The following is a 20038-nucleotide window of genomic DNA, read 5'->3' as shown; positions in this document are numbered from 1 at the left end:
CAACATCAAGCGAAAAGGGCAGTGGCCCTGCACCCTTGGCTGCATCTGGGTATTGCCCCACTCCACTACGTACAATACATACTCCTACACGTACAACCATTCCTTGCTTCACATCCCGCACATCATCTCCATATATAACAAACTAGCAAAACAAGCAAAACAATTTCTCACACCTTATCTTCATCGCGGACCCAAAATAAAATAAAATTGCACTTTGATTTTTTGGCCACGCTTAATAAAAATTTTTAAACATAGCATTCGCTTCCGAAAATTAGCCAGGCAAAACTTTTGTTGGACATCGAACATAAGTTGTGGACATAAATTAATTTTTTCTAGCAGAAGTTTAGGATGTTTTACAATAATGAATCTGCACAATTGATTATAAATTTCATCTTATAGGCAAAAACTAAAACTTATCTCTGATGGACAATTAAAGTTATTCCCAGCAATTTTTATCAAGTTAATGTCATTTCTTAAATTTTTTTTATGCGGTGACAAAAATTCAAAATTGTATGCTTTTGGAGGCACCACGTGCCATTTCCTGCCAAAAAAAAAAGGCTAGGCTGTGCAATTTTTACACAAAATCACGCCAAAAGGGTAGTGGCCTGCAGCTTTGGTCATATCCTCTACACTCCACTACGTACACTACTTAATACCATACGTACAACCCCTTTTGCTTCATATCGCACATATATAAACTCTCACACAACACAACTCGTATGAGTGAAATCCCACAATGTGAAATCTGAAGAGGATAAAGTGTACGCAAATCGTACTTATATCTCAAAAGAGGAGGCTGTTTCCAAAAAAATAACACATATGAGTGAAATCTGAAGAGAATAAAGTATACGCAAACCGTACTTATATATCAAAAGAGGAGGTTATTTTCGAAAAACTCGGTTCCAGAGACCCATATATAAACTCTCAAATAGCAAAAAAATTTCCCCCACCTTATCTTCATCTTCTTCACTCCTCTACTCAACTAACACTCTTACACTCTTCAATGGCAGACCCAAAAGAGACCAACTCAAACCAAATCAAAACCGAACAACTAGAACAAGAAGAATCAGATATTGAAGATGAAGAGTACCCAGAAGAAGAAGAAACTGAACAACGCGACCCGGAAGACTCCGACTCCGATTCCGATTCCGAAACGGGTCTCAAATACACCCGACCCGGCGAACCCGAATCCGACATCAACGACCCCAACATAACACCAGAAGCAAACATTAAACGTTACATGCGAATACTAAATTCCAAAACCCGAAAAAGACAACTAGAACAAGAAGAGGAAGACTACATTTATCATGAAGATTTATTTGATTTCCCATATGATAAAGAAAATTGGAGAGAAGAAGATTTAAAGGAGTTATGGGGTGATGCACCAATTGAGATGACTAAACCCGGTTGGGACCCGAATTGGGTTGATGAAGAAGAAGAGGATACTATTTATGAAGAGACGAAAGCGGGTCGTGACCCGCCAATTGCCCCGTTTTATGTACCGTATAGGAAACCGTATCCTGTTATACCGGATAATAACGTTGATGTTTCGAACCCAAAGTCTGTTATTGAAGAGCTTGATAGGATTGAAGAGTTCTTGAAATGGGTTAGCTTCATTTTTGTCGATGGTAGCTCGTAAGTCCTTGCTTTTTTTTTTTTTTTTTTTTTTAGCATTGCTTAATGGGTTTGAATTTTCTTTACAAGTTGAGGTAAAGATAGGGGCCGTTTGGTTGCTTGTTTGAATTATTCGAGTATTAGGTATGCAGAGTTTAGTTATTTCATCGTTTACCTTGTTTAAATAATGCATAAAATGACTAATAACTTGTACATGTTTTAATTTTGTGGGATTGTAATCTAGTAACCAAACACCGTACTCAGTGTGCTGAATTTTATATATAGCAACTAAAATGCTACCAAACATGGTGCTAGTTATGTTGGCTTTAGTGCATGAGTAAGAAAGTACTAGATGAGGAAGAAGAAGGGTCCACTTATCATTAAGACTTGTTTGACTTCCCTTATGACCGTGAAAACTGGAGAGAAGAGGATTTAAAGGAGTTATGGGCTGATGCTCCGATTGAGATGACTAAAACCCATTGGGACCCAAATTGGGTTGATGATGAAGAAGAAGACATTATTTATGAAGAGATGAAAGCAGGTCGGGACCCACCAATTGCTCCGTTTTATGTACAGTATAGGAAACGGTACCCTGTTCTACCGGATAATAACTTTGATATTTCGAATCCCAAGTTTGTGATTGAAGAGCTTGATAGAATTGAAGAGTTCTTGAAATGGGTTAGCTTCATTTTTGGTGTTGGTAGCTCGTGAGTAGTCTTTTGCTCTTTCCATCCTTTTTATCGCCTTTTGCTTAATGGGTATGTATTTACTTTACAACTTGAGGTAAAGATTTTAGTGGCCGTTTGGTTGCTGGTTTGAATTATGCAGATATTAGTAATGCAGAGATTAGTTACTTACATTTTAGTTATTCCATCTTCTACCTTGTTAGTTATGGGGGATTGTAAATTAGTAACCAAACATGGTACAAGTTCTGTTGGTTTTAATACATGAATAACCACCTTCTAACCAGCAACCAAACAACCCCATATGGTTTTTTCCCCTCCAAGTAAAGTAAACTTTGAATATGAATATAATTGGGTATATGGTTTTAGCTACTAGTGTTACTATTTATAATCATTGGCACTGGAGCTGAGTAGTGGATTGTGTGCTTGTATTCTCGCTAATGTTGGAGGAGTTCTTTTGTCACGCCCCGAACCATGGCCTGGATGTAACATGACACTCGGTGCCTTGCTGCATGTAACCGAGTGAACCATATGGCTTGCTGAGTCAGCATAGGACGTATACTGATGCGAAATATAAATTAAACATGCATGGTTTGTGAAAAACATGGAATCAATAGTCATAAGCCTGAAAATATATTATATCATGAATGCGGAAATAAAATATAGGGGTGTAGCCAACAAGGCTGACCCGACTGAATATCTGACATGACATGACTGACTAGTCTATAAAACCTTTGACATGAGACTGCGAAACTGTTTACCGGGACAAGACTCCCGACATACCTTAACTGTATAACTAACATGAAAGTAAAATAAAGATAACACCCCGAATAATATAGGGCTCACCAATAGCTGATACGAGTAACGTCCTAACGAGCTGATCCGTTGTCCTGTAAATCTGCATCGTGAAATGCAAGCCCCCGGACAATAAAAGGGGACGTCAGTACATTTGAATTGTACTGGTATGTAAAACAACTGAATAAAATAACAAAGCATGGCACATGAAGTAATAATAGCTATAACTGAAACTGAATAAAAGAACTGTAAGTGGGAGCTCGGGGAATGGCAGCCCAACTCAATAACATGGATACATGAAGAAATCTAAAAATTAAACTGTAAGCTAGACATGAACATGAGCATCATCTGGCATGGGTATACTATAGCATGAGTAAAACATTTTTAGTACTTATATATATGTGTGTGTGTGGTGTGGGTGGTGGAGGGGGAGCCTTAGAATAACCGACAATATGGAATCACCACGCGAAGCGCGGAGTCTGGTACCTGGCCCGACCAGCACAACAATCCCATACCTTGCCAGGGAATGAGACATGAGCATGACGTGAAAATGGATCCAATTCAACTTTTTGAAGGCGTCGTCCTAATCTGTGCGGATCGACCCATACCCTACGCTGACACACGTAGTTTCAGGCTATCTGAGCTTTATCAGTACATGTAAGCTACTCACTAGAAAACATGGACATGAACAGGGTTATAGTTGGCGTTACAGCTCATGGTTTTCATGATATGACTTGTAACATGGTTTATAAACATGGCTTATATACTTGATTCATAAACATGGTTTGTATACATAGTTCGTGAGTATAATATAGCATAAACATAAGTGTATAACTTGCATGAAAACATGGATATCGTATAGACTTTCATGAAAATAAGCATTATAGTTCATACCTTGCATCTAAGAACCCATGAAATGTAAAGTATGCGTTTTCATGGATTACGAACAGATTCTCAATAATCCATGAACGTTCGTATAATCATGGAAGAACGCGGCGTGGGAAAGAACAATGATGTTTCCACATGTAAATAAAAACCCTACATACATGTAAACACTCTAATCGCACGAATTATCTTGCTTCTCTGACGAAGAACACCCAAACCCTAGCTATGAATCGTTGGAGAAGGATTACTTGTTAATCCTATGTTTTTGTTTAAGAATCATGTATTTAGCGCTGATATTGATTAGGAATTGTAGAGATGTTCTTACCTCGATGTGGGAGGTTGAGAGGAGAGAAATATTGTCCTTGAGGGGTTTTCTACGTAGTTGGAATGTCTGACAAATAAATTTTCAAGTTAAGTGCTGAATTTGTAGGATGAGGCATTTTGGACCCCCTGGCTCGTTGAGCTTAGCCTATAGCCTGACTATGTTGTGCTTTAAGTTGAGCTCAGCGACTTCACCTGACCAAAATGTACTTAGAATTTTTTTAGGAATTTTCTCCTTTTGGTCACCACACCTTGCTGAGCTTAGCCTATGTCATGACTATGTTGTGCTTTGAGTTGGGCTCAGCGAGCTTCTAAGTCCATTTTACACTTAGTCAAAATTTCAACATTTTTCTACTTTGCTGACAATGTTCAATAAAATGGGCACAACTTTTTGTATAGAGCTCTGTTTGGGCTCCACAATATACCGTTGGAAACGTATTTCAAAGGGTTACAACTTTCATGCTTCAAGTTTTCTCAAATTCTTAACAGATTTTAACGAAATCAAGCTTGAAGACAGACCTTTCATAAACTTAGTCGATTCTATCGAATCTTATGCACTTGACTATCCGTCTTGATTCCAAAACAACTATTTCCACCCAAACTCATCCCGATGGGACTTCATATGGCTAAAATGTCATGTTAACACTTATTTAACATATTCATACCTAATCTGAATTTACAGAATGTGACATTTTTCCCAAGCTAAAATTTTTTTGTGCTATGGTTAAGTGTCAAACTTGATTGACATTGACTATAGTTTAGCTTTAGAGGTCGTTTGGTTCTAAGACAAATTGTATTGGGATTAGTAATGCTAGGATTAGTTATGCTGATATTTCTTATCGACTGTGTGGTTTGTTGTATTAAAAATAACATGCATTGCGTTATCAAGAATAGTATTGAATGGGGTGTATAAGTATAAAAATAGTAATGGTAGAGTTAATGCCCTGATTTACTATGTATAAGCATTGTACTGAATATGGTGTATAAGTAGCACTGGTATTAGTTGTACATAGGTGAGGTTTGCAACCAAACATTGTATTAAAATTTTATACCAACATTATCTACCTAATGCACCCTACCAAACGACTCCTTAGTGATTTCCATTCTTTAATGTAGTGTCTAGTTAATCGTGTTCCTATTTGTCTCCACAAATTTGGTAAGTAAATCTTGAATAGAGAAATTGGATGTATGGATGAGATTATAGTTGTAGTAAATAGAGTTTGTTGTTGGAAGTTAGACATTTTTATTTCCTCAGCTAAAGAAACCTGAGTACTAATCCTAATAAAAAATTCTCTCTGTTACTATGGTAATGGAAGTGGTATTATACATGCTATCTATCACTATATGCAGCTTGGATAACGAGGAAGGATTAGAGGAGTGGAAGTATAGGTGGATGGATGTTCCCTTTTCCCAAGTTTGGTAATGAAATAAACAAGGAATTGAAATAACAGCGGGTTAGCGGGATACTCCTCCATTTGGCTTTTTCAATAGTCTAAAATTGGGCAAAGGGAGAAAATATATATTATTGTGCAACTTATCTTCCTACTATACCGAATAACTAGAGACAACAACAACATACCCAGTGTAAGCCCACAAGTGGGGTCTTGGGGAGGGTAGGATGTACACAGACCTTACCCCTACCTCTGTGAGGTAGAGAGGCACCCTATAACTAGAGACGTAGATCATAAATACTTCTCTTAGAGGAAGGAGTGGGGTAAAACAATAAATATGCATTTGGAATATCTAATTAATTACGCAGAGTGATCTCGTTGTTTTTATGTGTCCTTATATAATACTCCCTCTGTCCCAATTTATGTGCAACCATTTCCTTTTGGTCTGTCCTAAAAAGAATGTCACATTTTTATATTTAGAAAGAATTTAACTTTATGAGATGATTTTCAATCACATTCATATAAGGCTTGTTATGGACCTCACATTTCAAAAGTCTTCCTTTCCTTCTTAAACTCCGTGTCAAGTCAAATGGTGCCACATAAATTGGGACGGGGGGAGTACTTAGAAATGCACTAGAAATCTAAGTATGTAACTAGAACGGTGGGTCTCAGATTGCTGATAGGTCGACATTTGGTAAGGGTAGTAGATCTCTACTCAGCAGCTTGGCATAAACTTTTGAGTGAAAAGCCCTTGCAATTATACTTTTTATTTCCCTCTTTCTGTAAGGCTCCAGAGATGCTGGAAAATATAACTGATGGTTAACTACACCTGAGAAACTCAGTTAAAGGTTGTGCTTTTTTCTTTTTTCCGATGAAGCACTCAGTTAGAGGTTGTTTAAAGGTGTGAAGCTTTGGAATATGGCTTAATCTGGAATAGATCTTCATGATGAAGCCCATTGCTCCTAGATGAACAACTGGAATATAACTTGGCCTCTGCATCTAATTAAAGGAAGTAAATGACAATTTTGATTGAACAAGAAAAACATTATGTACCTTATACTGGTCGAGCACTTCTCAATTCTCATATCAAAGTATGTGGTTTCTGATTATTATATTTTTGGATGTGCTCAATAATTGTGAATAACAAATTGGCAAGTTTACCTCCCTGTTTGTTCTCTGCTGACCCAATTAGAATCCTTTTATTATTGATATAAAGAGTGCATAATTTGGAGGATCCCATGTATTTTTTTTTTTTTGGTGCTATGGGTCAGAAGATGCTAGGTCTTAGATGCTCAATCAGATTAATATCAATCTCTTCCTAGGATTATCTAATGTTGGATTTATATAAGAATCTTCTTTGCCTGAGGATGTTCGTTTGAGTAAATTCTTACTTTAGTTTAGCACTTTGTGTATTTGTTCACATCATTGTTTTCAAGAGCTTGTATTTTTACTGTCCTTATATCACTTCCTCAAAATTTTTAATGTTCTTCTTCATAGAATGTCAAGGTAGGTCTCGTGAATTGTTTCAAAATGTCTATATTCTGTCTAAGGTTGATGTTTCGTTAATTCTTTGACCTTCCAATTTCGCAATAATGAGTAACAATAAGTGATGTCCTTTTACTTTATTCTTCTGAAAGTATATATCTGATTGCATCTTTTTTAAGCCTCCAACTCTGCATAGTTTTTCCTGTACTCCATGTTTTCGTGCCTCCTTTGTGGCTGACATTTTCTTATTTTTGTTTGGAAATGTTTTTCCATATAAACTAGGTTCTATTTGATGGTCCTGATTGCACTTTCACTTTCTGTGTTAGGGAATAAAATGTCCTTGCCTTATCAAGTTAATGTTGACTTATGTCTATACTACTCCAAACTCCAGTATTATAAGCTGTATTAGCATTAAGCAACGCTGATATGAGTCATATGACAATACTTGCTACCATTTGTTCACACTTTACTTTTCTACCTATTTCTTCTTGTTTTTAGATGATGTTATCAGTAAAATGGATGACCTTACATTTGAAGGTATGAAGGCACTGTCTGGGATGATTTGGCACATGGAAAAGGTGTTTATGTTGCTGAGCAAGGGCTGGTCAGGTTTGTCAGTATTATTTTTACTATTGTTCATTCTACTATTTGCTTGATATGTCTAATTTATATCACGCTGTTTGTCCAGGATTTCTTTAACTTTACGTCTGCATCGTTCATTATTTCTTTTTGTTTCTCACAGGTATGAAGGTGAATGGCTTCAAAACAACATGGAAGGTCATGGAGTTGTTGAGGTTGAGATACCCCACATAGATCCCATCCCAGGATCCAAGTATGTTTACGCTCCAAAATGCTGCCCACAGATATTTTTAGGGGATAATTACATTTTTGGACTGCTCAAAAGAATAATAGCCAACAAATATAAGGTTTTTTATGTTAAATATAAAAATATACATATAATAAACAAAGTGAATTTATAGGTTTTGTATATTTTGGCTAGCGCCCGTAATTAATTTGGGCCAACGGGCCAAAATGAAAAAGGCCCTATTTTTTAGCTTTGACGTTCTAGCTTTCGTATTAAATAGTGTAATTATTTCCCAGACTTGAAGCCAAGATGCGAGCTGAAGGCAAGATAATAAAGAGAGACTTCATGTCCCCAGAAGACAGAGAATGGCTGGAGAAGGATATCGAAGATACTATGGAGCTAACAAGCGGATATTATGAAATTCCTTTCTATGAGAATGATGAATGGGTCAGGCAATTTGGCAAGAAACCGTAAGTTTTACCTGCAAACTGAGAATTGATGGGTGTGGAAAATCTCGTCTGTTTGCATTATTTATTGGAAGCATAGCATATGTTAGTTGCAACTGATACTATGTCTCGGGCATGGTTTGGCTTTTGAGATTTCTGTGACTCAAGCCCACTAATTACCCGTTTTGGCAGTACTTTTAAATTGTTACAAAAAAATAGCTAGATTTTCATTTTATAGCAGATTTTTACTGTATGTACGTATGCATATGACTGTTAATGCATGCATGTATTCTGTATGTGTGATTGCACGCTAGTGTATATGTGTATATATGATATGCATTAGAAAAACTGCTGCTATGTCTTGAAAACTCACTAGTATCGCCATAATTTGTTAGTAGGGGAATAGATAGTGCTATTTTTGAGAATTCCCCATTTTTTTAATTTTCATGTTTTTTTGGTTGCACTCTGTTGCATGTAGAATTCTTTTACTAGTGATGGAGTTGAGTTGTTTATCCTTGTTCTCTTGCTGATCTACTATGATCTCTACTATGGTATAAAATGGGTGTAGGGATCTAGTAGCTCAGTTGGTTGGCTACCTCAACTTTCACCTTATTGGTGAGGGTTCGAATCCCCTCCCTCATCTCCCCTTCCCCTGCTGCCTATGTTATATATATATTTTTTTTAAAAAGGAGCATAAAGTGGGAGTAAGTGGGTAATTGTAAGCATAAAATGGGAGTAAGTGGGTAAGTTAAACTCAGTTACCTTATTATGTTCTTCTATTAGGGAGAAGGGACGATATCGCTATGCTGGCCAATGGAAGCATGGGAGAATGCATGGTTGTGGTTTATATGAAGTTAATGAACGCACAATATATGTAAGAGCCTGTCAAACCTTCATTTTCATGTTTGACTTCAGAAAATATTTGTCCAATAAGAAAATTTAAGAAATTGTAGAAGACTCTCATTCTTGCTAGATAATCTCCAACCATACAGGCAAATCATGGCCTGTGATTTTGAAATGAGAATCAAGTTTAATTTTTTCATGTTGTGGTGCAGGGTCGTTTTTATTTTGGAGAACATTTGCCAGAGGATACTTATGGATGTGATGCAGAAATTTCAGCGGTAATACGACACTAAGCATATGCTGCTTGGCTTTTTACCTGAATCTTATAATTTATTTACAGCATTTATTTCAGATGCATGCAGGTATAGCAGAAGTTGCAGCTGCTAAGGCTCGGATGTTTGTTAACAAGCCTGATGGAAGTATGTAGTATCTTCTTATTTATCTGATTTATGTCATTTGCCCCATAATGATTAGTTACACTCTCATGAGTTTCCACATGAAATAACTAGAACCTGATAACGATTTTTTGTCTGTCATTGTGGAATATAATTGCAAATGAACTCGTCTACAGTCACATAAATCATATAAAGAGTTTGAAACTCGAGTTTCTTTTCCAAGTATTTGGTTAAAATATTTTCATGAGAACATAGAAAGGGAAATTTGTTACTAAGATTTTCAGTGAGAACACGCCAAATATGTCTGAAACAAGATGAACTTACATACCTGATTTTAAAATAAAAAAACAAAAAACAAAAACAAAAGGAACTTATATACATATCGACAAAGATTGTATGTGACGTTAAATTGGATGATTTGATTCACTAAGTTATAGACACTCCAAGATATACCTCTTTCTTTAACAGCGAGACACACTTGTTAAAATTGTAATTGGTCAACTGAGAGAGCATTTACTTGTGCATCTGTGTGACTGAAGGATTTGATTAATTAGCACTTCCGAAGAAAACCAGTTGTTTGGACAGTGGAATAAAGGAGTACTTATGAAGGAAATAGATTCATATAATATATGTATGCGCGTGTGTATAAACCCTGTTTTTAGGGATTAGCTCATATTTGTATGGAAACGTATCCATGCAACTATATCTATCAAAAAGATAAAAGTCATTATCTGCTTTCTGAAGGAAATTATACAATCATGAGGGAAAGATAGTGTTGTCAGTGTAGGCAAGCACATATCAAGTCTATCTACCCTCCCCAGACCCCACATTGTGGGACTCACTGGGTATGTTGTTTAGTTATCAAATATATTTGGAGGTTAGGTTACACTATCAGAAAGTCATTTACTAGATGAATTCTGATTAACCATCTTTTTATTACTATAGATTCATATTGTGCATTTCTAATGTTTTGTACTATGATTATCATAAATTAAGCCCCCTTTGGTATTCTATTTCAGTGTCGTAATATCGCTCTTCTCATGAGTAGGTCTGTAATGCCTTTAAATTGTTTTCCTATCAATAACTTTTCCTTTGTCCAAATTTCTACTCGAATATGACTTAGCATTTTGTTTTAGATAATTGTATGGTTGTTTCGGGTCTCGTATTTAAGAGATCCTATATTTTGCTGTGAATAACATACCATTGTCTGCCTTATTTCGTTTCACCCTCTTTCTCTCTGTCAAAATCAGCTATCAGTTTCTAGATTTGAAATTATCATCTGCCCTACTCTCATCATCCTTCATGAACCTGTTGAGTTGGTTCAAGGGCTATCGACTTTTCTAACCTACTTTGCCTGTCCCCTTGTAGTGGTGAGAGAAGAAAGAGGTCCCTATAGTGATCCTCAGCATCCCTATTTATATGAAGAAGATGATATGTGGATGGCACCAGGTTTCATCAACCAGTTTCATGAAGTGAGTTAAAATGGAACTTCACTTTGTTTATTATATTTGCTTTTATAAATGTAAGGGAAGTTAGAGCTGATTCATTTGTTATGTAGGTTCCCGATTATTGGAAAGCATATGTGCATGATGTGGATGAAGAGAGAGAAATGTGGTTGAACTCATTTATTAAAGCTCCTTTACGATTACCTATGCCTGCCGAGCTTGAACATTGGTGGGCCAAAGGTAGGTTTTTTTTTTTTTAAGTCATTTATATCATCATCTATCAGGGATCGTCATGGGAAAAACAAAAAATTTTCCTTATGTTTGAGGATAGGTTCAAATAGTCCCTTAAGTATGCATCGAACAGTTTTGGTCCTTCAAGTTTGCCAAAATTTAACACTTTCTTTCTCCGTCAAATATATATTGAACTCTGTTTGTTAGATTTGACGGATACTATGAAAACAAGGAAATAAGCGGAAACTCATATGTAGAGGTACAATTTTGTAGTATATGTTATTTTTGATTTATTATTTCCAGACTCTGGTGCAACTTTTTGAGGTGTAACTTTTGCTACTTTGTCTTTTTAGTGTCTAATGTTGTTTTTATGTTGTATATTTTAGGATTTGATGGGACTTCTTGGTATCTATGGTTAAACCTTTTTCTTTCAACACTCTTTTTGTCAAATATGACTAACATAAATTGTTAAATATTTGACGGAGACCAAAAGTGTTGAACTTTTGACAAACTTAAAGAGGACTAAAGCCCTTAGGTGCATACTTGATGGGCTATTTTGAACCTGCCCTGCAACATAAGGGACCATTTTTGTCATTTTCTCCAATATTTTAAGTTTGATTTTTCTTTTCAACCAACTTCCCCACTGCTATGGATACTGAGTATCATAAAGTAGATATACCTGCAGTAAGTACTTCTGCTGTACTTATTTTTCTATTCATATTGTTTCAATTGACCTGTTGTAGACTTACTTTTTATTCCTTTTTTTTGCAGATCAAAAGCCAGAATTTGTCCTACTTAACAAAGAACCAGAGCCTGATCCTGAAGATCCTTCTAAACTCGTATATACCGAAGAGCCTGTCATCCTGCACACTCCAACTGGAAGGATTATCAACTATGTGGAAGACGAGGAACACGGGGTACGATTATTTTGGCAACCTCCTGTAAAAGAGGGTGAAGACGTTGATCCTGATAAGGTTCAATTCCTTCCCCTAGGATTTGACGAGTTTTATGGTCGAGGCACGGCTGTTAAATCAGATAATGTGTGGAAGCGGTTTGTTACCTCTTTGGAAAATGCATGCAAACCGATGTTTGAGAAGATGGAGAAATGGACCGAAGAGAAGAAGAAAGCTGGTGAGATGAAGATGGAGCTGTTGAAAAAAGAATTTGAATTAGCTGAAGCGGAATTGTCTCTGAAGGAAGCGTTGGAAGACATGGACGAAGAATTAAAAAGAATGCAAGAAGAGGAAGAAAAGAAAGTTAAAATGGGAACACAAGAAGAAGATGATATTGCAACTTCTGAGGAACAAACAGATAAACTTGAGAAAACTTGGGTGGAAAAGAAGGAAGATGAGGAGGAGGAAGAAGAGGAAGACGAAGAGGAGGGTACCGCATCAAGTTTTGGATTTGTCGACAATCAAAGCTCAGCTAAAAGTGACAAGAAGGATAGCAAAGCCGGAAAGGCTCCATTTGGAGCATCATCATTGTCATTTGCTGCCTGGAGCCTGGTTCCCACTGTAAGTTCAAAATCACTTGAAAATTTGGTTAGCGAAGTTCCGTCTATAGGGATTATGTTACGGTGTGAGATATAGTTTCCTTGGATGAATCTAAAAAGAGTACTTACTTGAACATGCAGCTTTGGTAAACATTGGCAGATTATCATTTAGAAATCATTAGCACCCCTCAATAGATTTCAAAACTTAATACTCCCTCTGCCCCAATATGCGGCGATGTTCAGATTTCTTGAGTCAGACGAGTTGTTTTTTTACCGTTATTTTTCATATGCCTTTTAAATATTTTAAATTATTAATTATTTTGATTTGTGGTACTTCTTAGAAATTTTATTTTGAAAAATTTAAAATTTTTATATTCAAATCCACGGTTAAATTTAAGGAGCTTGAATCTCGAAAAGCGAAAAGTGTAACATGTTCGAGACAGTGAGAGTGCTAGCCAGGGGCGGGGGTATGGGTTCACAGATACTAGTAGCTTTAACCTAAACCCTGTATTTGTCTTGGAAAATCTATTTAATATGTACAAATTTAGAATCTAGTAACTCAAAGACTCTAAAATCCTAAACCCATAAACTTCAAATCCTGAATCAGCCTCTAATACTTGCTTATATTGAACTGCTGGAAGTCTTTAGACGATGTGAACAGATTGTTATTTTGAGAAACTTGAGTAATGATGTCCAGAGAAGATTAGATGCTATAAGGATTATCAGACAATATTCATCTTGCTTTCATAATATCATGGAACTGGAAACTATAGAATAAACAGCATCCAAATACTTATTTTAACAAATTTAACTGTATCAGAACTCTTTACCTTCATTACAAAATTATGGTTTTTTCTTTTGGCTTGCAGGTGCCACCTAAGTTACAGCATACGTTTACGGCCTGGAAGGGAAAGTTGATGCCTAAGCCGTCATCTCCATTGTCCGCTCCATCTAGTATTCATGAATTTCCAAAGGAGCAACAGACTCCAGGCTCAGTCAGCTTCCCTTATGCTGTCGGGAAAAATGGAAGATTAAGAGCTGTTAGTCAAGCACAGTTGCCAGAGAAGTACATCTGCAAGTCGCGTATCAGAAACCGCTCAAAGCAGAAAACGTTGTCGCAAATCCAAGGATATCAAGAAGAGCTTTGCTTCAACATATTATCATTACACACACCACTACCCTTGTAATGAAGCTATTTTTCCTTCCTCCCCATCTCATTCTTTGAAGAACTTTGATCAATTTTGCAGTGCTGCGGCGAATTGTTTAATTCGAGCTAGGCATATCCATGTAATACATTTCTCCACCATGGTTGGTGGTTGTAACATGGAATTGTTCCTGTTTTCTTTCATTTGTAACATGTATTATTCTCATCCGTTGTTCTAATCAATGCAGTCCATATTGCTTGCACGTTCATCTTTCTAGAGCTAAGCTTGTGTTCCAGGTCCATAACAAAGGAACTTTCATAATAGATGAGCCAATGCCACAGAGTTAATCGGTATTTGTGTTGGTGGAAGATAGCAGGTGTTTTGTGGAATTAGTCAAGGGCATTAGTCGAACCTGTGCTAGCTGGTCTCGACATCACAATTATAGAAAATGATAGGCGAGCCACTACCCAAAATTTCTGTCTCCTACCTGGTCTCTCATGAGAAGATCAAAATTACAATCTGCAATGTGATCCTACAACTAACTTCACCGAGGGGTTACTTTGATCTCTCACGTCATGCACTTTCTTATTTTATCTGTCTTATATTCCTTTCTCTTAGAGTTTAAAGTTATATACACCACATTTATTAGGTCATCTTTATCCCTTGTAGTCGATAGCTTGTATTATTTTTAAGATTAAAAATTTCACATTTAAGGTCTTTTTTTTTTTTCACCCGGTGTTCGTTTTGTGGCCCGACTAATTTGAATTTGCGCTAGTCCTCTATTGAAAATGGGAAACTTATTTGTATGTATGTTTTGAGTGATCTGACAGTATAGAAAGACTCTTTACACTTCTCTTACTGCATACTCTAAATTCTACGATTTGAGGCAACAATATTCAAGTAGTTTTTAAGGTCTGATGCAGCTAGCTGTGGTGTTACCTACCTATATGCTCAAGTACAAATAAATAAAAAGTAAAGGAAAAAGAATCCTGCTTATGTTAATACTAGTATAAATATACATAAATATTAATTAAAAGTTGCGACGAAGCAGTGTCGTACAACAACCCTTACTATAAGGTGCGTCCACCCCTGTGTACAACATTCATTGATCGTATTAATTGTTACTCCCATTTTTCTAGAGACCCCTTAGTTTCATTGATGGTATTAATTGTTACTCCCATTTTTCTAGAGACCCCCAAGGAGTCCGGATAAATCCTCAGTAGATACAAGTCATAAGGCTCTTGAAATTCTGGACGGTTTCTGTTTACCACATTCTAATTGAAGATGTTCAATCTCAGTGATTAAATTCAATGGTTATTACGTGATTTGCTTATCCTGTTTTACATTCCTGCAATAAAGTGAGAACTTCCTTTCAAGCACAGTTAGATGATGATATTGTTGAGCTTCTTCTGACAAATTAAATCTAGGTAATATGCAAAGAATCCAAGGTACGAACAACACTTTAAACAAAGACAAGATTGAAATTAATACGCAGACATAAGTCCATAGGTGGACAAACAAAACAAGTCTGCATAGCAAAAGAGCACAAAGACATTTATTAATTTAGTAGACTAGAGCAAAAGATAGGAAAGTCCCATTCACAAGTCTGCATAGCAAAATGAGCACAAAGGCATTTATCTATTTATGATGTCCTTGAAGACACTGGTCAAGACACCCTCCTTGGAGTCCAGAAAAGTCTTCAGCAGCTTCCTCGCCTGACAAAATAGAAAACAATCCAAACAATTGGTAAATTACTTTTTCTGCTATAACCAATTAAAACAAGCTGATAGAGTAAAATTCTAATTGTTAGTTTGTACTCCCACTAAATTTCAGACCATAATAACCTTGGTTGAAATAAGTTAAATGAAGTTATTGACGAGAAAAAGGAGCAAGTTTATTTACCTCATCCATTCCCAGTGTGACAGCTTTTTCTTTCAGAACCTCCCCATCCTTGATTTTGAATTTTTTGCGCTCAGCCTGGATCCTGGAAGTGGTCAGCGGCTTCACAGACAAGTCATTACGGATAATATAAGTGCCACTCTCCTTAAGCAATTCTCCATTGATGCCGCGTGCTTTTTGAACGCCAGTAATATCAAGTTTCTGAAGCTTCTCAATGACACTGCGTACTGGCGTCTCAAGAATGCAATGAAAGAAAGCAGCACATTCTTCTCCTCCCTCAGCGTACACAACTATCTTTTTAGGCTCGAATACAAGGGTCATTGTCACTTTGGGCTTTACCATATTTGTGAAACAGAAGCAATATGGTTGCAGCTACAAGAGAAAAGTAAATTAGCAAATTAATTCAATCTCTACAAACCGCTAAAAATTCAATCTTTTCTTCATATATAGCAAATTAACAACAATCATATTCAGCTAACCAAAAAACAACAGTGAAGATAAAGAGATAAAAGATTATTAAAATCAGAATTAAAGCATAAATTAAGAAACAGGAAGAAGAAGGAAAGAGGAGGAGGAAGAAGAACTCACCCAAGAGAGAGGCACCGGAAGTCGTTGAAAAGCGAACTAAAAATCCTTCATCTTCTCAAATATTAAGAGCCTAAATGGCATAAATTTGCCAAAAAAAAAACCAAAAGGGGTTGCCCTTTCCACAATATACCAAAAAGGGTTTATCGTGGAGGGGGCAACATTTTACAAAAATAAAAATTGTCAGATCGAAATTAAAAAAAAAAATTGTCAAGCAAAACATTGGTCACCCAACATTTTACAAACTAAAGTTTTTTTTTTTTTTTTTTATTTTACAGATGAGGTACTTTTTTATTTTTCCCTTTTAAAATTTCAGTGAAGCTTCTTTTTAATCCAAACATACACCACAAGTCATATAATAATTAACTCAAACAAATATTCTAACTCTAACCTTTCATACAATAATTTAAAATGCGTTTTCTAATCTGTCGGGGTAGCGTGCAAGCAAACAGGTCATAACAAGAATAGATGCCCCGATAGAAATCAGTAGTTATTGTTGCTTGTTGGTTTTTATGTTTTTGTCTAAGTTGTACGATCGTTGTTTTCTTATGTAATCTTCCAAGAATATGTTGCTGTATTTATTATAATAAATATATAATATGTCTTGTGGTATTTAATTACGTATTTAATTTAACATTTACTATTCAGATAATGTGTGACGTTTATTTAACTTATATTTTTAATATTTTTTTTATGTTCACATATTATTATATGACTTGTGGTGTGTGTTTGAATTAAAAAGAAGCTTCAATGAAATTTTAAAAGGGAAAAATAAAAAAGTATCTCATTTGTAAAAAAAAAAAAAAAAAAACTTTAGTTTGTAAAATGTTGGGTGACCAACGTTTTTGCAAAATCTTATTTTGTAAAACGTTGTCCAGCCAACAATTTGCTTGACAATTTTTTTTTTTCGATCTGACAATTTTTTTTTTGGTAAAACGTTGCCCCCTCCACGATAAACCCCTTTTGGTTTATTGTGGAAGGAAACCCCTTTTGATTTTTTTGTGGCAAATTTATGCCATTTAGGCTCCGGACTCCAAATATATATGAAGAAAAATATTCAAGACTCGAGAGAAGCCAAATCAAAATTGTCAACTTGCATTGAAAACTATAGGTGAAGAAAAATATTCAAGACTCAAGAGAAATTGTTAACTTGCATTGAAAACTATAGGTGAAGAAAAATATTCAAGAGAAATTTTGTGGAAAGTAGATAAATCTTGTATTTTATCAACAAAAATACATTGCTAATCATATGAAGTGATGGATTATCAAAAGAATTGTTAGCTACGAGAAATTTAGCAACGAATTGGCGATAAAGTTTGTAGCTAATTTCAATTTTATTTTGTAGTGATTTGTATGGTAGAAAAATTCTAGAAAGTAACCCTAAATATAGTTGAACTTTTTCTATAATCCATATACTCTACTTTCTATTCTTCTATCCATTTTACTTTTCATGGTTACAACAACAACAACAACAACCTAGTGAAATCCCACATTGTGGGGTCTGGGAGGGTAGAGTGTACGCAGACCTTACTCCTACCAAGGTAGGACGGCTGTTTCCGAAAGACCCTCGGCTCAATAAAAGCATAAAAAGAAGTCAGATAAGGTTAAGAAATTCGAATAAGAGATTAGATATCATACCCCATTTTAACCGGAGTACAACATATTGGTGATTCATGTTTTATTTAATTTAAAGAGTCGCCACCTAATTAATTTAACGGTGAATTAGGACACCTAGAGGTTAACTAAGGCAAAGTTAAAACTAAACCTCAATTAATAGTCTGCTTAACCAGTATGATTCTAGGTAAGGGCTCTATATTATCCTAAAGGGAAGGGGTTAGGCATCCTTTAGAATCCGTTAACTTACGGTTATCCGACCAAACTTAGGTTAATTAATTTCAGATTAAATATAATGTTTAAATCTTAAGAAAGTAGGTTGTAAATGTTATTGAGGTTTTAAAGAAAAAAAACATATTGATGCTATTTAAATTGACTTGAAGAAATGCATAGTAGTCCACTTAAAAATAAAACTTATAAATGTTATTAAGCTTAAAATAATAATTCTTATTGTAAAAATGAGACTGGCAAAATATAATGATTTGTATATAAATAGAAGCTTTTAAGAGAAAACCTAGCCAATATGACATTATATCAGTATAATAGTGTAAGAAATCTAGACTTGTTTTAAAAATAGAATGCGAAGATGATGAATTTCTTTCTCTTTTTTACTGATTTATTTAATTATGCTCAGCTAAAAATAGACGTGATTGATTCAAACTTGAAGAGTTATTTATAAAATATACTTAAGTTTATACTTGCGTATTAGTGGTGTTTTGAAATTAAGATAACAAGAAATAAAATATGATTCCTTTAAAAAAATATTAATTTATACTATCAATTATTCTATAAGTAAATATTATAGATTCTATAAATAATTTTAATGTGAAAAGAAGAAAATGAAACTTATGGGATTAATTATTAGTCTTCTTTAAACTAGCTACCTATTACTAAACTAAATCTATTAACTCATTAAGGTTTATATAAACTAAGAAAACAAAAACAAACAAAAAGGTTAGTTGCATAATACAAGTGAAATGCACAAAATGAATAGAAGAGTAGATAATTTAAATGGGCTCAGCCCATAAAGAACTGCTGCAATCGGGGCTGCTGTTGGTTTTGGCCCAATAATAATTTATATGCTGCTGCGGACGTTGCTGGACATGGAAGATGACCCAAGGAGATTATGTTGGGCTTTTAGCCCAATGCCAAATGCGGAAGAAGACGAGTCCGAAGGACTCGCATGCGATGGTCATGCATAAAAACGAAAGGAAAAGGATTAGAAACAACTCTCAACAAGGAAAGAGAAGTCTATATAACCCTAATTATTAAAAGCTAGATAAAAGAATCAAATGTAAAAAATAACATATAAGGCAAAAATAATTTAGCATATTAATTGCACCCGAATCTGAGTATAGCAGCCCCACTCTCTTTTTACGCAAGTTTTAGGTGTTCAAATCAGTTTAATATTAAAGCGTAGCAGCGACATATTTTCAGCGAAGCAACAACAGCCCATCCAATACCATCCTTGACAAGGTAGTGACTTGGTCATAAATGGACAGTATGTATTTTGTTTTTTTTTTCAAACTTGAAGTGCCTCGAATCAGCAAACATTACAATATCAGTAGTAGAAACAGATAGCCATAGCATGTGGCAACAGGATGACAATATTTCAGGGATGTAGTAGATCATCGACAAATAATGCAGTAACTATTCGCCGTGAAGTATCTCATGAATGCAACTCATTTAACCCTTTAAGGTGCAGCAATAGTTCATCAGATAGCAGCTCAAATGCAACGTCTATTTGCCGCATATCGTGGCAGCACTTCAGCTCAAAATGAAGCACATGCTTGCCTTGAAATGCCTCAGCAATTCGGCTCAGGGTGCGGCATTTGCTTTCTTCGAAGTGCAGCTACAACTTAGCTTAAGATGCAACAACTATTTAACATTAATTTTGCAACAACACAAAGCCAAAACCAACAATTATTTGCCTTCACTATTGTCGCAAAATGCCACATATTTCA

At 35.5% G+C, this 20038-nt stretch overlaps 2 protein-coding genes across 2 annotated transcripts; one reads left to right on the top strand and one right to left on the bottom strand.

Annotated features, from left to right (window-relative positions):
- The first annotated feature begins 925 nt into the window (after positions 1-925).
- Positions 926-14203, top strand: LOC132600527 (protein TIC 100). The gene is made up of 11 exons (XM_060313749.1): positions 926-1635; positions 7712-7783; positions 7917-8006; positions 8276-8449; positions 9209-9299; positions 9481-9546; positions 9621-9687; positions 11032-11135; positions 11222-11348; positions 12111-12853; positions 13701-14203. Exons 1-11 carry the CDS (start codon positions 1004-1006, stop codon positions 14016-14018), a joined length of 2484 nt encoding a protein of 827 aa, XP_060169732.1. The 5' UTR covers positions 926-1003; the 3' UTR covers positions 14019-14203.
- A 1281-nt stretch (positions 14204-15484) lies between these two features.
- On the bottom strand, positions 15485-16619 carry LOC132599474 (uncharacterized). Its single transcript, XM_060312843.1, has 3 exons — positions 16464-16619; positions 15879-16247; positions 15485-15691 (listed from the first exon to the last, which is right to left on the bottom strand). The coding sequence occupies exons 2-3, from the start codon at positions 16215-16217 to the stop codon at positions 15611-15613; spliced, it is 420 nt and encodes a 139-aa protein (XP_060168826.1). The 5' UTR covers positions 16218-16247; positions 16464-16619; the 3' UTR covers positions 15485-15610.
- Between the last annotated feature and the right edge of the window lie 3419 nt (positions 16620-20038).

The sequence above is a fragment of the Lycium barbarum genome, chromosome 6 (genome assembly GCF_019175385.1).
Source record: "Lycium barbarum isolate Lr01 chromosome 6, ASM1917538v2, whole genome shotgun sequence".
Taxonomy (NCBI): Eukaryota; Viridiplantae; Streptophyta; class Magnoliopsida; order Solanales; family Solanaceae; genus Lycium; species Lycium barbarum.
Note: the sequence above shows the minus strand (reverse complement) of the source record. Positions and strands in the feature narration are given on the sequence as shown.

Bases quoted from the DNA above. Each gene is read 5' to 3' on its own strand.
- LOC132600527 (XM_060313749.1), top strand. From the start codon at position 1,004: ATGGCAGACCCAAAAGAGACCAACTCAAACCAAATCAAAACCGAACAA. The intron at 7,784-7,916 runs GTTTGTCAGTAT...TGTTTCTCACAG, and splicing joins GCTGAGCAAGGGCTGGTCAG to GTATGAAGGTGAATGGCTTC. The intron at 9,547-9,620 runs GTAATACGACAC...CATTTATTTCAG, and splicing joins GTGATGCAGAAATTTCAGCG to ATGCATGCAGGTATAGCAGA.
- LOC132599474 (XM_060312843.1), bottom strand. From the start codon at position 16,217: ATGGTAAAGCCCAAAGTGACAATGACCCTTGTATTCGAGCCTAAAAAG. The intron at 15,692-15,878 runs GTAAATAAACTT...CTATTTTGTCAG, and splicing joins TCACACTGGGAATGGATGAG to GCGAGGAAGCTGCTGAAGAC.